Source organism: Chanos chanos, chromosome 15, assembly GCF_902362185.1.
Source record: "Chanos chanos chromosome 15, fChaCha1.1, whole genome shotgun sequence".
Lineage (NCBI taxonomy): Eukaryota > Metazoa > Chordata > Actinopteri > Gonorynchiformes > Chanidae > Chanos > Chanos chanos.
The window spans coordinates 12772759-12790211 of NC_044509.1; the positions used below are offsets into that span (position 1 = coordinate 12772759).

The 17453-nt window shown below is 43.5% G+C and overlaps 2 protein-coding genes across 2 annotated transcripts; both read right to left on the bottom strand.

The window, feature by feature from the left end:
* Positions 1 to 3250: 3250 nt before the first annotated feature.
* On the bottom strand, positions 3251 to 10382 carry pom121 (POM121 transmembrane nucleoporin). The gene is made up of 13 exons (XM_030792708.1): positions 9826 to 10382; positions 8885 to 9100; positions 8531 to 8698; positions 8349 to 8429; positions 8061 to 8235; positions 7753 to 7844; positions 7509 to 7588; positions 7219 to 7343; positions 6991 to 7090; positions 6391 to 6777; positions 4077 to 5564; positions 3592 to 3696; positions 3251 to 3362 (listed from the first exon to the last, which is right to left on the bottom strand). Exons 1-13 carry the CDS (start codon positions 10380 to 10382, stop codon positions 3265 to 3267), a joined length of 3672 nt encoding a protein of 1223 aa, XP_030648568.1. The 3' UTR covers positions 3251 to 3264.
* Positions 10383 to 11459: 1077 nt separating this feature from the next.
* uqcc3 (ubiquinol-cytochrome c reductase complex assembly factor 3) lies at positions 11460 to 12879 on the bottom strand. Its single transcript, XM_030792679.1, has 2 exons — positions 12634 to 12879; positions 11460 to 12233 (listed from the first exon to the last, which is right to left on the bottom strand). The coding sequence occupies exons 1-2, from the start codon at positions 12748 to 12750 to the stop codon at positions 12105 to 12107; spliced, it is 246 nt and encodes an 81-aa protein (XP_030648539.1). The 5' UTR covers positions 12751 to 12879; the 3' UTR covers positions 11460 to 12104.
* Between the last annotated feature and the right edge of the window lie 4574 nt (positions 12880 to 17453).

Here is a 17453-nt window from a genome sequence, read left to right on the forward strand (position 1 = left end):
TGCGGACACACGCACTTACAGCAACATCTGAAAATATATATAATATATATATATATATAATATGTATATATAAATCACAACACAGCGTTCAAGCACTCACAGCTTTAAGAAATCCAGCGCTCTCCACATTTTGCCCTATGCCTGTTTTTTTTTTTTTGTAGTCCTCAACAGTTTTGTACGCTTTTATTATTTGGTTTGGCTTCCTAATGCAGAAAGCCTGCTCCATTCCCATGACTGGGCACAATGAAAGTCAGAACACTTGTTTTCATTTACAAACAAAAAAAAGAAAATGCTCACTTAGAGAATACCACACCGGGGACCTAGTTTTATAGGGATGTACAAGTTTCACCATGACATGAGAATCCAATGGCAATCGGCGATAATTCTTGATGTTAAAAAAAAAAAAAAAAAAAAAGGTAAACGAAATCGGTGACGCGTTTCGGATTTCTAGATCAGAATACGTTTGACATGTAACGCTTAACATTCTTAATAGTTTTTGTGCTTCACATTTGTGCATAATGAAACTAAAGGAAACACCAGTGTTTTTTTGTACACAGGAAATAGATCTGATTTTGCATTTCGACAAGAATAAATAAATAACAAACTATTTCCTATCTTCCTCTGAAAACTTAGACCTGAGAATTTCCTTTTTTTTTCCTTCTTTCTTTCATTTAAGACGATCAAAATGTTGAGGGGTTGCAGTTGTCAATTTAAATCCATAGTCCCTCTAATGGAGATGCATTAGGCAGATATTCAGTTTGGAAAAAAAAAAAAAGATTCTCCAGTTCCAATCTCTACTGACTGCCCATGAACAAAAACCTAAGCAATGGTAGTAAGTCTATGATGGTGGGGGGGTTTTTTTGTCCTCCTGTGAGGAAGGTACAGAAGGTATGCTTCATCAAGCATGCACCGTTAATAGCATTCACGTGGAAATTTCTGGAATGGTGTGCATGCAAAACAATGGAAAGCAAGATTAGATGACTAGAGTAACTAACATTTCACATTCAGTTGGGTTTTTTTTTCCCCCCCTCTTGACAGACCAACAGATAATTAAACAACAACAACAAAAAAAAGGAAACAAATCAATATGACTCATACATTTGCATTACAATGGACCAAAACACATTAAAAAACAAACAAACAAACAGGGTAAAGAAACATTTTTCCACATTCGGTTACTAAGACGACAGCAGTCTCTCTGTGTGTTCGGGTGTACTAAGGGATCCACTGTGGCACTTCTGACTTGAGACTATCACAGACCAGTTCTTAGTCTCAAACTCCTGACAGCTACCTGCAAACGCTTAGACCCTCAGGGGCCACAGACTTATCCTTCCCAGCGGGAACTGCTAAGCTGAAACAGAAGTAAACTGGGCATTTTTACTCATGTTCTCTTTACTGGGAACATTGGGGCGGGTACTTTTTTTTTTTCCTTCAAAACACTCACCATCCAGTTCCCTTTCTTTCATTTTACTTTTACGCTGGAGCTCGGTATTGAAATGATAAAAAATGAGGTTTCCTCCCTGTTGTTGAATTACTAATTTGATACCCTTTTTTTTTTTTTTTTTTTTTCCTTTTACCACAGGTCTAGAAGCAAGATGCACTAAGGCACATAAAGCAACGAGAAAAGACAATAGCACAACAGCCATGAAAAACCTCTTATGCTCTCTGTCTTATGCCTAAAGTGAAATTAAGGGATTTTTTTTTCCAGTTAGCTGTAAATAGTCTGAAACAGTGACAGTGTGTCCAGTGACTGTGAGTGAGCAGAACTGAAAAGGAGACACACTCTATCTGTGGGTCGTACTGGGAACCGGAAGCACTGGAATCTTTAAAGGCCAAATTTGGTCAGAGAGAGAGAGAGAGAGAGAGAGAGAGAGAGAGAGAGAGAGAGAGAGAGAGAGAGAGAGAGAGAGAGAGAGAGAGAGAGAGAGAGAGAAGGGGGCGGGGGTACCCCTCAAATTTTCCATTAAAGCACGTTTCTTGACAAGTGTCTGATTCAATCCTGGCAATCAGAATCGCAAAGACTGCTACAAAAACCTCCGGGCTGTGAACCTCAAAAGATTTGGGAGCCAAGCGTGGCTAAGTCACAACGCTGATCTAAGATCAGCACAGTTTAGTTCGTGTGGTTGTATTTGTCAGTATATTAATGGGTGAAAACTGATCCTAGATCAGCGCTGTAACCAGAAGTGGGCTGGGAGGGAGGGATGAAAAGATGGTCACTTTGCCGAGCTAACAGGTGAGGGCTGATGGGGGAGAATAAGGAGGGGAGGTAGTCAAACACTGGATGAGTCATTAGGATGAGAGGAGAGAGAAAACACTAAATGATCAGCTTTGGTTTGTTTTTGTTTTGCTTTTTTTCCCCCACATCCAGAACACAAAAGGTTTCCTATTACAAACGTATTACCACAAGAAGTCTCTAATCTCTGAAATGCTTTTTAAAGGGATGCGCTGAAAAACAACAGGTGTAATAAAAAAAAAAAAAATCACTTTATTATGTACTTCAACCCATTTGGGGGGAGAAAATAATTTCCATAACATATTTCCATATTTCCAACTGGAATTCTCTTTCTGGAGCAGAGCATAACGGCATTGCTAAGCATTTCAGTCAATGATCAAACACCTTTCCAACTTTTTTTTGTGTGTTTGCAGTAGGGTTTCAGTGAACATACTGTACCGCTTAACTTTTCATGGAGAAGAAAACTCATGTCAGCTGGCAAAAAAAGAAGGAAAGAAAAAAAAAAAAAAAAGAAGCTATGATGTTGAGTCAAAGGGACACAAAGTTAAAACTGCCTGGACTGCATATGTTCAGGGGTCAAGTCCAGGATCTGAAGAATAGTTTCGTTTTGTTTTTTGTTGTTGTTTTTTTTGTTTTGTTTTAGTCCTCTTCTTCAAGTATAATCTGTTGTGACACTTCGCCCCGTGTCTCGCTCGACTTGTTCATCCGGTGGTAACAGACTTTACGCAGGGAGGGGATTGTGTACGGTTCCCGCTACACACCTTTGCAGAACATGCCGGATCAGCGCTGCTGGCCACGCGGATGTCGACGCTGAGTTTGGTCTGATGGATCCAGTGGAAAGCCTTTGTACGCTCAACGGCGGAAACAGCAGCGGCGACGGTGACAACGGCAGGTGTGGGGGAGGAAAAGTCCAAGGATTGTTTTTTTTTGTTGTTGTTGTTGATTGGTTTGTTTGTTTGTTTGTTTGTTTTTCTTTACTCTTACGCGTGTCCAAACAACAGCAATAAAGACAAACAGACAAGCTTGCGGCTTTATTTCTTTCTGGCGTGCTGCCTGCGTGCTTGCAGTCTCTGACGTGCCCCTGACGGTTTCGAACCAGCGCCAATAGAAAAGCTGGCTGACGGAGTGCCTACAGATCAAAGGTAAACAAACAAAAAGCATTAGGTTACTGCACCGCGCTTTGGATCGGTACCAACTCTCACAAAATGCGTGACGCGCGTAATTCGTCACTAGCGTTACAATCCGCGCGCACCACGTACGTTTATCGCATGCGCGTTACGCGGGATTCCACGCTCACTGCACGTCTTTACTTGGCTTTATCCGTTTTCCTTTAAAGGATGAAATTCCGCAGCGCTTACCAAAAGGTGAGGGCATAGAGCCAAAGCCTTGGGCTGGAGTCCCAGGGCTGCCGAACGGTATGGGAGCGGACGCGGCCCCTTGGCCGAAGGCAGGCGTGGATGTTCCTGTGTGAAACAGACACAGAGCGTTTCAAAAACACTTTGGAAACAAAGCACAAAACCAGGTTCAAGAACTGACTGACTCATCAAGTTGAACACAGGGCTTAACACTTAATGGCCACAATGTTTTCCCACAATGTTTGTCTGTTATGGGAAAAGTACACCCTGGTTCAGTTACGTTTATACACACACGTGTATAAATATATGTATGTATGTGTGTGTGTATATGTTTGTATATATGTATATGTGCATGTATATATACACACCCCTTAAGGTAATCTGCTCCATATCAAAATGGCGGTTAGAGCCATCTGTTTATTATTATTAAATTGTACTGGCCATAACAGATTGTCATTTGTTTTTGTTTTTTTTCCAGATCTACTCACCAAATGTTGGTTTGTTATCGTTGGTGTTGCTGGCTCCAAATGAAAACCCTGGAGTCTGAGTGGCAGGGTTGGGTGTCCCAAACGTGCTACCTGACAGAGCTGCCCCAAAACTGAACCCCCCTGTGGATGGCTGTGTTGGATTGTTCTGTGCGGGTAGAGATGAGTTCTGCGGAGCCGTGGACGCCCCTCCAAAAGCGAACGTGGGGGCGGGGACAGGGGGCGGAGCAGCAGTCTGTGTGGTGGCGCCAAAAGCAGGCACCACCGACGGTGTCGTGGTGTTACCGAACGAGAATCCGGACGAGGACGCCCCGCCGAACGCTGGCTGACTGGCGGTCCCGAACGAGGGGGCGGCAGTCGAGGTAGCACCTCCGAAGGTGAAAGGGGCGTTCCCGGCGTTCCCGGCATTCCCGGCGTTCCCGCTCTGTCCGAACGTGAACGGCTTTGCCGCGGGCGCCTGAGAGGCCCCGGGGAATGACGACGTTGACGCGTTGAATGAAAGGTTTCCGAAGGTGGCTTGGCTCGTGGAGGTGCCCGTGGCGGCAGTAGTGGTGGTCATGCTGAAGCCTCCGAAAGGTGTTGAATTCTGGGTAGAGTTCTGGGCCGCCGCTGGGGGCGCCCCAAAGGTAAAGGTGCTCTGAGAAGTCGCTTGTCCACTGGTCAAGGATGTGGATGCAGGTTTAATCGCGCCGAACTGGAAAGCGTTAGTGGTGTTACTGGTGTTAGTGAGACTGGGGCCTGGGGCAGAGGCAGCCGCTGTGGTGGATGAGCCTCCGAACTGAAAGCCGCTGTTTGCGGCTGGAGCGGCAGGGGCAGTCGTCGCGCTCCAGTTCCCGAACAGAGAGTTGGTGGACTTCTGGGTGTTGGCGGCCGAGGAGGGGGCAGTGGCCGGAGTCGTCTGGTTGCTGGTGAGCGTGCTAAACAACGGCAGGCTGTTTGTCGCCGAAGCTGCGGGGGCCGAGGAGGAAGTTGCCGCGGCAGCCGTTTGCCCGAAAATACCCGCCGAGCCTTCAAATATGGGTTTAAAAGTGGGCGGCGGGGGGTTTGCGGTGGAGGAGGTTGGGGCTGTCGTGGCAGGGTCGAAAATGGGTTTGAACCCAGTAGACAAGGGGTTGCTGATGGTGCTGGAGGAGGGCTGCGTGATGGCAGCTGGCGCGGCGGTGGCTGCTCCTGCTGCTGCTGCTGAGGTTGGGGCAGCGGATGCGGGCGTCGCTACAGGTTTCACCAGGCCGAAAAGACTACCGACGCCGAGGGCAGAAGAAGTGGTGGAGGAGGAGGAGGGTTGCGAGGGCCGGGCCAGTATCTGAGCGAAGGCAGAGGACATGGCTGGGGCTGGCTGACCGGCTGGAGGTGCCAGGCTGAGCTGGGGTACCGCTGCCGCAGCCGCCGCGGCCGCGGCCGTCGGCTCAGATTTGACGAGTCCACCGCTGGGAACGGCAGGAGCAACAGAAGCAGGAGCCGGAGCTGGAGCCGCCAAAGAGACAGCAGGAGCTGTGGAGAAGACAACAAGACCAGCTGAATACCAGGCTTCAATCAACACCTGCATTCTCTGCATTCTGAGGAACTACATACTCAATAGTAAATTCAAAACAAAACAAAACAAGACTCTGCCATTGCACCATTCTATAACTGTGATCTTCTTCTTGGGACAGAACTACTCCCTATTGCTGCACAAGCCAATGTAAACAAACACTGCTTTGTAGAGTACAAAAAAAAAACTGTTTTCTTCACCCATAATATGGGGTTGTGATTAGCTAACGTCACATGACCACCGATGAAGGAAAAGTTCTTTTGGGAGATGATGAAAACAAGTGACATGATCAAATGCACCTGTATCATGGAAGCAATAAGAAATGCTTCAAAGCCTACAAAAAATAGATGGGGTTACCCCACCAGTAACATTCATTATCATTACAAATCATACCTCTACAATGTTGAGCTCTTTGTTTTTAACCATCACTGAACTGACAGCAAAGTAAGTTAGGGCTCTGTTTCACCACAAGCCACTTTAGATTTTTTAATATCAATCATGTAAGTAATTTTACACAAAGAAGTATTAAAATTGCACGACCAATTTTACGCTTCAAAGATCAGACGTTTCATTTAAGTCTCAATGACTATATGTTCACAATGCTCCCTTTGAATTCAGAGCAGTACATATTACAGATGAAACAGAATGTCAGTTACACATATCAAAGGACCAGACGATTCAGAGAGGCAAAAAAAAAAAAAAGAGAGAGTGAAAGTGAATAAAAGAGAAACTTGAATAATAATCCTCATAAAACCAGAGTGTGAGAGGCGTTTTCTATGAGCAGACCTGTCGGGGTGGCGCCCAGTGAAGCGGGGGTATTAAGAAGAGCGGCGTTCTTCATGTTCCTCAGAGACTCCAGGAGAGGGTTGCTGGCCAGACTAGGGGGTGGGACAGCGGTGGTGGTGGAGGTGGAGATGGTGGAGGCCGGGGCGGTGGAGACTGTGCTGGCAGGGTTGGGGGAGGCGAGTGTGAGGTCTATGGTAGGAGCCGGAGCCGGGGCCGGAGCAGGAGCAGGAGCAGGAGCAGAGCTAGAGGGTGTAGACACGGGAGCAGGGAGGGAAACGGATGCAAGCGGTGTGGCACTCAACGCAGGCGCCCCCTCGCCCGTAGACGCAGACGTAGTTGGCGGGGAGAAGACAGGAACGGAGGGAGCCGGGGTCGGCTTCTCTGGCTCTGCAACCAGAGAGCGTTAAGTGGGCTGAATGATAACCTCCAAAGGCATAGGTAAAACAGACTGACAGTACATTTAAAGCACTACCGAAGAGTCGTTTTGTTAAATAGGAAAGGGGACAAATGTTCCTCATAAAAATAATATGAACTTTAAAACGTGTGTTTCAAGCCGCTTGCAAACTGATCCTTTTTTCAACGAGCACAGAGTACACTCACCTGGCTCCTCAAAGACCTTCTGGATCTGACTAATTGCTGCTTTCTTCTCCATATCCAGATCCTCCACAGTGACGGAGTAGCCCAACTCAGGGGGCGGGGGCTAGAGGAAAATGTTTTCTACCATTACTGATTCATCCAATGAATCTTGAACAAATTTTCAAAAAAACTCAAAAGGGGTTAGAAGGTAAAAAAAAAAAAGAAAAAAAAAAGGTGATCAATTTGACCCACCAGAGAGATTTGATCTCCTCTGCGATTAGACACCAGTTGAATTTTCCGTTTTCGTTTTCCGCCGCTGCCGCCGGATTCAGACAGAGACGTCGTCGCAGATGCCTCAGATGTAGGTGTGGACTTCCCTGAATAACACATGACCATGAATCATTCCTCCTGAAGAGTCTTAAATCTCTCTGATGTCTCGGCCTGCACCGGGTCCATCTCTGATGTCATATGCATACTTTTGTTCAAAGAGAAAATGAATATGTATAAAAAGCTTGAGATTCCTCAAACTACTGTCCACTCACCCACGGCTGGAGCTGTGTCAGTGACCATTTTATCAGATCTCACAGATGATGCTGAGCTTGGCGAGTTTACATCATCTTCTCTGTTACAGACATAAAAACAAAGACTTGATAAGGACGTAGACATCACAAAGCTGTTTCATTACTTAAAAGATTTCGCATTAAAACGCAGGTATAGCTAGAAATTGTGTAGAAATACATTCGCTCTTATATATTCCTCTGAGAACTGGAGTCACGCTATACATACCTGGGCTTTTTCGGGGCCTTCTCTGGAGTCTGGCTGCGCGATGATCCTGGGCTTGTCAGAGGAGACAGACTGAGACTAGAGGTTATTTTTCTCTGAAAGTGAACGACACAGAATTTAAACTACAGTTTTACCAGAACATCACATCACAACATACAAAATGGGAAAAATACATATACATAAATTATATTTCAGTATACAATGTTGTGTTTGATTCATGTCCATGCCAGAGTCACTTTTCCTGCAAGGCCCAAAGAAGGTTGATGAGATGTGAGGGAACTGGGTTGATTAGAGACTGTAACGTCTCCTACCTTCACATAGCTCTGTGAGGAGCTGTAAGAGCTACGAATGGGATTTCGGGCAGAGCCAAGGACACCACCAGGATTCTGACCACCACCAACAGAGCTGATGGAGGAGGTACGTGATCTCTTCATTGTGGATTCCTCCACCACCAAGGCATTCAGCCCACGTTTTAAACTGCCAGGTCTGGAAGAGAGTAAATGATCGTAGACAGTTTGACGACTACAAACAAAACTGATTAAGACAGAGGCAAAAGCAAGGTTTCCACGTGAAATCATGCATATTTCACCGTAACTTACTTTGGCACAAGTTGTGAAGGCGTTCCATTGGCCAGCAGCGGTTCAAACGCAGACTGGGAACTTGCGCTACTGTCGTGGCGCCTGTGAGGGCAGACAGACAGGTAGTGAGTGAACAAATGATAAAAATGCGTTCAGCCAATCAGCCGAGAGATTTCCCATTCCGACTCCAACTCAGCTCCTACCTTCTTTTGCTCTTCTGTCCGGCTGCATGACCTTTCTCCTCATCGTCCACCTCACGTTTGCGGCTTTCTCTGAGCACGCTCAGAACGGACTCTCTTGAGCAGGGGTCTGCAGGTGCTGCCCCAAACCCTGGAGACATAACAGCTCCAGGGGAGTTCAAGTGATCAAAACTGCCGGCAGAAGTAAAAAATATCACGCATTAGTTAGGTATATGAGACCAGACTTACATTAGTAAAACATTGCTACACCGTCCATTCCTCAGTTCAAAAGCACTTGAGTATCCTTTAGATTATGGCATTTCCATTACATTTTCATAAAAGCCCCCCCCCGCCCCTCCAAAAAAACCCATAACTTACAACGGAGAGCGGGTAGAGCTACTGTCCGGTCGTGCAATCTTTACTGTGACTGGACTGTGAACCACAGGGGAATTGCGTGGAGTAAGAATGTTCTTCTTGCGAAAACCATCCCACTGGGCTGGAGGTAATACACCCAGAGCCGATGTACCTGTCTGCTGGAGGGGGTAGTGTCTCTGAGGAGTGATGGTGAATCTACTTACTGTACCAAGAGGCTCCCTGTAGGCAAAAGAGGAGAAGTGTTATGCCGCGTAGCAGCAACAGTGGAACACTGCCTTAACACACACGTGCCAACTAACTTGTGTTCTCTTTGCACTTGCATAAGGATAAGACGGCAAAACGTTTTGAGACAGATACTATACCACTCAAAATGATCGATAACGTATTTATACTCCTGTACAAGAAATTAGTTCATTTCTGGAAGACAAAGCTTATTTCCTTGTGTCATGACAGGAGATACATTTCGTATACTGATGCTGTCATATTTCCAACCGTGAAACTAGTTAACTTCCTTTTACCACGATTGTATCCCTAAAGGGGAGGGAACACTCCCCGTCAAAGTATGTCAGCAGCCGGCAGGCACTGGCAACTCCCACATTTTCAAATCTTGGAGGGAAATGTGGAAAACTTCTACATGGTCCCTGTCCACTAAGTCTAGAGACCGGTGCAGCTAGCGAGGCTAGCAAGTATTTTTCACAGTATGCCGGTAAGTAAGTTGTCGTAGTATTTTTTTTTTCAGCCGCTGCAGATTTCTTTTAAAGAAAAGACAACGTTCAGTGTAGTGTGTTCTCCTTACCTGCATGCACAGATCATACACACTAGTTAACGTTAGATTAATCGTCTACAAGCCGTCATGAGTTCACTTAGAGCAAAACTATTGTGGATCAGAGCTACAGTTTTAGCAGCCCCAATCCTGTATAAAAGACTTAGAATCATTTATTTACCCAAAGGACAACCTCCTGTTAGGTGTGTGCGCTCCGTGATTAGGTCTAGTAAGTCTTTCGCGAAGCTGATCTCTGGGGTTAGCAAAAGTCCCCGAACCTTCGGGCCTCGCCGCGCCGGAGGGACCATCTGACTTGCCGATATAACTTCCCATGAGTATATCCCGGGGACTGAACAACGAGTCACTAAATGATGTGTCTTTCCTACAAACGGAACTTCCAAAATGCCTCTCGTATGGTGAGGCTAAAAAACTCCTGACATCACTTTTACTAGTCCGTGCCTTGTTATTTTTCCCGGGGATCGGGACTCCTGAAAAAGTCCCTCCCGGTAACCAGCGCGAGAACACTGGTGGAACTGTCAGACCACGGCGAGGATTGAGGCCCAACCTGTCGAAGAGCTGAAACTCTTCAGCCTTGTAACAACAAACAACGCAAGATACGATGAAGATGAAAAGTATATACAGATAGACTGGAATATAACACAGAGCAATAAAAATTACAGTGATAATACACACTGCAACAAAAATAATGGCTAGCCGCCGTTTATCTTCAGGAGACATGGCGGCACCGCGCCGCCGAGGGGAGATATCCCATAATTCCGCACCTCAAATGACGCACACTGTTTACAGCCAGTGATCTTGTAGAACTATAAAACAACAAGAATGGAGAAACTGGTTAGTTGCTCTTGTATGGCCAGACAATGGCACCACACACCGATGGCGGCCAGAGCCTGGAAATAAATTTGCAGTGATGCTATAGGATTTCAAAATTCCGTTTTCCTCCTTTAGCAGGAGAGTAATAAATACTGTGAAACCCGCAGTTACATGAAAAGATTTTTTTTCATTGTTTGATCCGCCTTCCTTGCACACTCGATTTTCTTGTATTCTTCCAGTATACGGATAATGTAAAAACAGAAAAAATGTATCAGAACTGGACATTGCTGAATGTATAACATCTTTCTTTCTTTTCAGTGTATATCATTTTGGAGACAGATTTTGAATTTAGAACGGTTTTATCAATTGTCACTGAGATGCACTTTTTATAGAAATGAAAGACACCGGTTCTTTTTTTAAACAACAATTCTAATTACGATAAGTTTTAAATAAAGTGTCGTATGACATTTTACTAAAGTTTATAAATTTTGACCCTTTTACTTATACTATATTGATTTTTTTAATGGTACTCAGCGAGCAAGATGCACTTTCGGCCAGCTTTTGTCAGTGGTGCCACTGTTTGTCTTCACAGGGAAGTTGGTGGTGTCACATCTTTCATTCTCGTTCTCTTTACAGTTCTGTGGTTGAACCCGATTACCTCTGTAGTTAAAATAATGCCACTGTTATTCGGAGGTATTTCATATTTTGCGCAACAATAATCTTTACGTTGCAGTGTACACTCAAATGCTGTCCACAAGACCAGTGTATATAGCATAAGGTTACGGGGCAGAAAACACTCGAAAGTTCTGCCAAACAAAACAACCGTAACCACGTTTTTATTCGTGGGACTCCAACCGACCTTTCTCTGACTTCCGGAAATGTGTTACAATATAAAGGCTCCCCGTGCGTAAACAGCATTCATTAAACAGAAATGATCTAAATTGGCACAACACATTGAAAATGACATGACTGAGGGATCCAAAATATTGCACTTTAAATTTATTAAATTGTGCAGATGTGAAGACAGTGCGCATATTTTCTGTACACTGTGGAATATATGTGTATTTAATGTGTGTAACCCATATTTCATTGCGTATGTCACTTCGTATACTGGATTTTTTTTTAACGATTCTTAGCAGTGATCTAGTTGACACTGGCCCACATGTGGGTATACACTGAAGCTGGATCTTTCAGTTAGCTCGATGATATTAAGCCAAAATTTCAGTGTGTCCAATTGGAATATTCCTACCTCTTCTCCACATGACCAGTTTTGACTTTTGGCTTTAAATGTGCGGTTATCTGAGAAATCCTGCCTTCGGTGCTGACCCCAGTGTTGCACACTATGCACAAAAACAGAATGTTCCAATAAACACACAGCGTGGACGTTTATGTTTTACTGTTCCATTCCATCTTTCATTCAAGTTATACCCATGTCAGCTTGCATGAAAATTATTCAGACAAGGTCCCGTGACAGTCTTTTATACAGGCAGAATATTGAAACATTAAAATTATGCAAGTGATGTCGGTGAGCATCAGACGAACCAAAAAAATTCCACCTTTTCCCGTTAGACATTTACATGTTGCGAGTTCTACCTGGTGTCTGTCATTATGTGGTTACAGACACTCAGTTTACTTCTGGGATCCAAAACCTCGAGCAATGTTGTCACTCGTTTCTGCTGCATCCTTCAAGACTTGAAGCATGAGTGCGTTCCTCCTCTTGCTCTCCTCCATGCGCACTGGATTTGACTCAGGTAGATTCTAACGGTAGAATGGGGCAGAAGGCCAGTGATTAGTTGGTCCATTGAAACGAATCCATAAACAGCAGAATGAGCGGTCATAACACCACACGATTCATTCCAGTTAAAATGTGACACTGCAGTAGTACACTGCCACCATTCAAGCATTCGTTTTAAGCCTCACTACCATAATTCGCAGCAAATAACACTGCAATTAAACAAACTAAGTGCACGGAAGGTAGACAACGGTCAAATTCGAAGTGTCTTGCAAACTGTACTATGTTCCATGCGCTAGGGAAGTAACGTTTGATCTGCTAAGCGTCGCACTTCTATAGCTGGGTGAGAAATTACTCCCGAACTAATATTACAAAAGATGCTTCAAGTACCGAAGATACCTCGCAATATTAACATATTTTCAGTACCTTTATTAATTCTCTCTTCCTCTCCTCTCCAGGGGATATCACTGACCACATCCCATACCCAATTCCAAGAGCTCCAACAATCGCAGAGCTAGTGAGAATGGTTCGTAAGCCGCTCATGATGCCTACGAATATTCAGTTAAAAGTACTATAACACAATGACACCTATGGAACGGGTTGATGTCTGCTTAGTTTTGTTGATGAACGCCACAGTTTGATAGTTAGGTCAGATTGCTACGCAGAGCACAATGTCAGAAGACGCGCTGCAATGCATTCTGGGATTCCTTATACAACTTTTTTTTGCAGATTGCATTTAACCGGTGCTCGGGGAGACGGACAAGCAAACCACCCTGTGTTTAGAGCGCCGTATGGAGCCACTTAAAAAAAAAAATATATATATATATATATATATATATAACAATTTTCAAAATTGTAGCTCCAGTATAATAGATTTAGGACGTTACTTATAAACGTACCTATATATTTCGCGATGTAACAATCTAATGACAATCTACACACGCGTTATTTAACGAAATAATACCGTAATAAGATAATGCACGTTTAAAAAAAAAAAAAATACGAGTTCCTATTATTTATCACTAGATGGCACTGAAGCATTAGGCAGGAGACTGCATATCATGATTTCAGCTGGAAATCACCTGTGTGTGTGTGTGTGTGTGTGTGTGTGTGTGTGCATTGTGTGAGTCAGACCGTGTGGGTGTACAGAGTGTGGATAAGTGCTGATAATGTGCATTCATCAGTGTCAGGGTGCAAAAAGACACTGATCTGAGGTAGAATGTACAGATCTGCACTTGCCGAAGTGACTTTAAAAATGTGCTCTAAAGCCCTATCTGACATATTCAGGTATACAGAGAAAAATGCAGAGGGAGAGCAAGACAACTGGCTGCTTATTCCAAACTCTCCCACTGAATCAGAAACAAACCTATTGATATTCAGACGTCTTTACATCCCAAATAATGATTTAAGTAGTGGTACTCTGGTATTCTCTCTCTCTCTCTCTCTCTGTCTCGCTCTCTCTCTCTCTCTCTCTCTCTCTCTCTGTCTCTCTCATTAAGTCGTAATAGGTCTTTTGAGAAGGATCATGGGTTTGTTTCTTGAATTGTTCAGCAGTCGAGAATTGTCACTTTATCGTTATATTCTGGCATAAGGCAGGCGAATTTGAGATTTAGAGACATCATACTGTTCCAACTGAGAGAGAAGCAATTTGTACCGAATGTGTCATAGCTTAGTCTCTAATCGTTTCCTGCCTTGCAACCCTCCCCCTCCCCCGACAAATCATTCAGTCAATAACGACACCTCTTCTTACACCCCTCCCAATCTCTCTTTTTTCCTCTCTGATTGCTACAGTAACGCTTGCAGATGCCTGCTCCCGTTGCCATGGCACCCATTTTTGTTCCCGAAGGTGCACTATGCATTAGAGTGAACATCCATCCATGAGTATCACTTTTCTATATTGGGCTTCCTGTGTGTATTTCTAATCAGCACATTGACGAAGTAACTGTCAGAGCTTAAATTCATAAGCTTTTCAAGGCATGTATGTCGGATTGCTGTTGTTACGGATGTGGGAATTCAGATTCTTTGTTTCGCGATGCCTTTTTGCTAATGTGTAACCCCCCCCCCCCCCCCCCCCCCCCACCACCACCACCAACCCATTCCATTCCACACCTGTGTCAGTGTTAGTTTTCACAGATTTCACATCAAGCCAAAATGCTAATCAAGAATGTGAAGGAGGAGTGATAGATTTGTTCCTAACAACGTTTTTGAATAACATTTTCACGTCCATCTTGTGCATTTTCATCAGCCGGAAGCCTTTATGTAAAGACAAACTTGTTTATTCTGCTCAGAATGCTTGGAAGACATTTTCTGTGCTATAAGTGTGCAGTTATCTGCTGTACTAGAAAAACACACAGTATGAAGCACGTTCTAGTCATTTCTACATACTGCAACAAAGTAGAAATGGGATACCAGGATATAACAGCATACAGAAACTAACTCTCAATGGCAGTCACCCCAGATATGCCAGAACATGGTGACAGATTTGAGAGTGATAGATCTCCTCCTCTAGATCAAATATAAACTGCTGACTGTGGTCCATTTCTTGTTTGTTATGCTTCACCGGGGGGGGGGGGGGGGGGGGGGGGGGGGGGTGTGTCCACAGCTAGTTTGAAATTCAGCTTCTTTCTTCTTCGAGACGTATCTCCACATCATCCTTCCTTATCCATTTCTCATTCATCATTCTATCCTTTCGCGCTCTATCTCTTTCTTTGTCCTCATTCTTCTTTCTCCATTAGCTTGTGTCTCATCTTATCTCAGGCCAGGTACAACTTTCCTAAGATATCTAGTGATGTATAATTCATTTTCCCCCCAGTTCTCCTTCATGCCCTTTTTTTTCTCTTGAAAATTACTCCTCTAAATTTAGGAACTGTGCCCATACATTTAAAGCACAAAATTAAGACATTAATCAGTAGCTCTGTCAAAGAAGTACTTGAGTGACTCAATAAGTATAGCAAGCTATAAATTGCTTAAGGTATCTCAGTGTCCAATATAGTATTTTCAATACCATGGAAACCTTTAATGAGTTCAGAACCTCACCTTTTAAAATCTAAAGTGTGTGTGTGTGTGTGTGTGTGTGTGTGTCTGGTTGTCTGTCTGTCTGTATAAGCGCCAGCCAGTGTTGGTGGCTCACTCATGTTTCAAACTTATCAATTGTAACCAGTTTCCATAGCAACATCTCTCTAGAGGTAGAAGGAAATGGAAGAGGGGGGGCGCTTTGCCAATGGGTTTGCATGATTTCATGCATGTTTTTGCATGTTAAATGGGGAACACAAAGCATATATCACAGACATTTGTTAATAAAATGCAGTTTTATTTTTGTCAGTTTAATCATGTTTTTTTAACTCTTCAACTTTGCTCTGTTCTATTTCAGTGTTCCATTTTCATACCAAATTGCTTTTCAAAGCTCTGGCAAATGCCTCCACTTGGTGCCATACATATTAAGCCTTTTTCACTTTTGTGTCTGACTGAATTTTAAGCGAGAAAGATTCTGTGTGTCTGTGTTTGTGACACACATTCTGTGTGTGTGTGTGTGTGTGTGTCCGCATGTGGACACGCCATTGTGTGCGCACATGCATTGTTGCAAGTCAATAAGAATCTAACACAATTTGGTTGCCATGGAGACACTGAAGAATGAGTTGCAGTCTATGTCAGCTCGTCTATGCCTCTCTAACGCTGTCTTTCAAACCACTCTGTGAGCCCTCTTCCTCTCTCTGCCTCTCTCTCTCTCTCTCTCCCTCTCTCTCTCTCTCTCTCTCTCTCTCACTCTCTGTCAGCACAATCTCAGTCCCTCTTTTTTTCCCTGTACATTAAGTGCGTGTTCTAGACATATCCCACGCACAGTTGTGCTCTTTCAGTCTGCCCCTCGTCCTCCCTTTGTTCGTCCTCTTATCCTCATATTCCATCTCTTTCCTGCCCACTCTTAGCTGTCTTTTAACCTTCTTAGAATGACATATATTCTTCCTTTTTTCATGGATTCAAATTTTATCGAATTGTCTTCTCTGTTATTTGCTCAATTTGCTTCCTCTCTCATCCCAGTTGTTTCTGAACACAGCACGCACAAATCATCAGTCCAACATCATAAAAACTTTGCCACATTATTGGTTTTATTAGAATATGTGGAATTGCTTTTAGTATATATTGTATTGTATTCTACTGAATACGTACTAGAGCATTAGTAAAGATACTGTAGCATACAGTGATGAGTAATGTATAAAAGACAAGTTACACGCATTTAATCATAAATATTGGAACTGCAGGTTTAATAAATTGCAGTAACACATTCAGTGATAATGTTTAAAATGATCTCTCTTTGTCGTCCCTTTTTTTTGTTTTGTGCTTATAGCGATTGTCCATATGTGTTTCACATTTAAAAGGGTTCCATTCGGCTACAGTCATGATGCAAGAGACAAGCTCCATAATTATACGTATGGATTTCAGCACAAGAGAAAAAAAAAATATATAAACCAAACCAAGTCACATTGGTTAAAAAAAGTATGTTGGCACAAAAAAACATTTTTTTTTTTAATGAAACTCTGCTACTCCAGTGTGCCTGTGTCTTGCAGGGAGGTTTGTCATCTTCCATCCCCCAAAAAATAGCTTACTACGTCAAAAGTACACACAGATAAGCTAGTAACTAGTAATCTACTTGTTTAGCAGACTAATGGGCACATAACAGTTAAAGCGACACTGGAGCTAGCGCTAAGGCAAAGCATTGGCCTGAAATCTGTGATCTCGATGAATCTGACCGCAATACTGCACTATTCTTTACAGGCAAAAATCAAACATTGCCGCATTCACCATCTTCATCATCATCATCATCATCATCATCATCATCATCATCATCACCGTCGTTGTTGTTAGCGTTGTTTTCATCGCTATTACTCTCAACTGGCCACAGTCTGAATTTTTTTTTCAAGCCTTATCCATTATTTCAGTATACGTATCTTTGCTAATGTCCCTACTTATTTTAAAACCATTGCTCTCTACTCATACAGTCTTTTAATACATTCCAGTTGTCTCCAAAACACACCTCAGGCTACAAAGCATCTGAACTCTGCTCAAGTCAAAACCAGCCATTATCCTAAAGGACTGGCCAGCCCGAAAAGCTCATCTCATCTCACTTCAGAAAAGGAAAAAAAAAAAAAAAAAGGAATGAAAGAAAGAAAGAAAAAAATCTCACAGAGGAATAACTAGGTTCCCACAGTGTTGAAGAGACAATCTATTTTGCTTAAGCTACTGGATCTCCA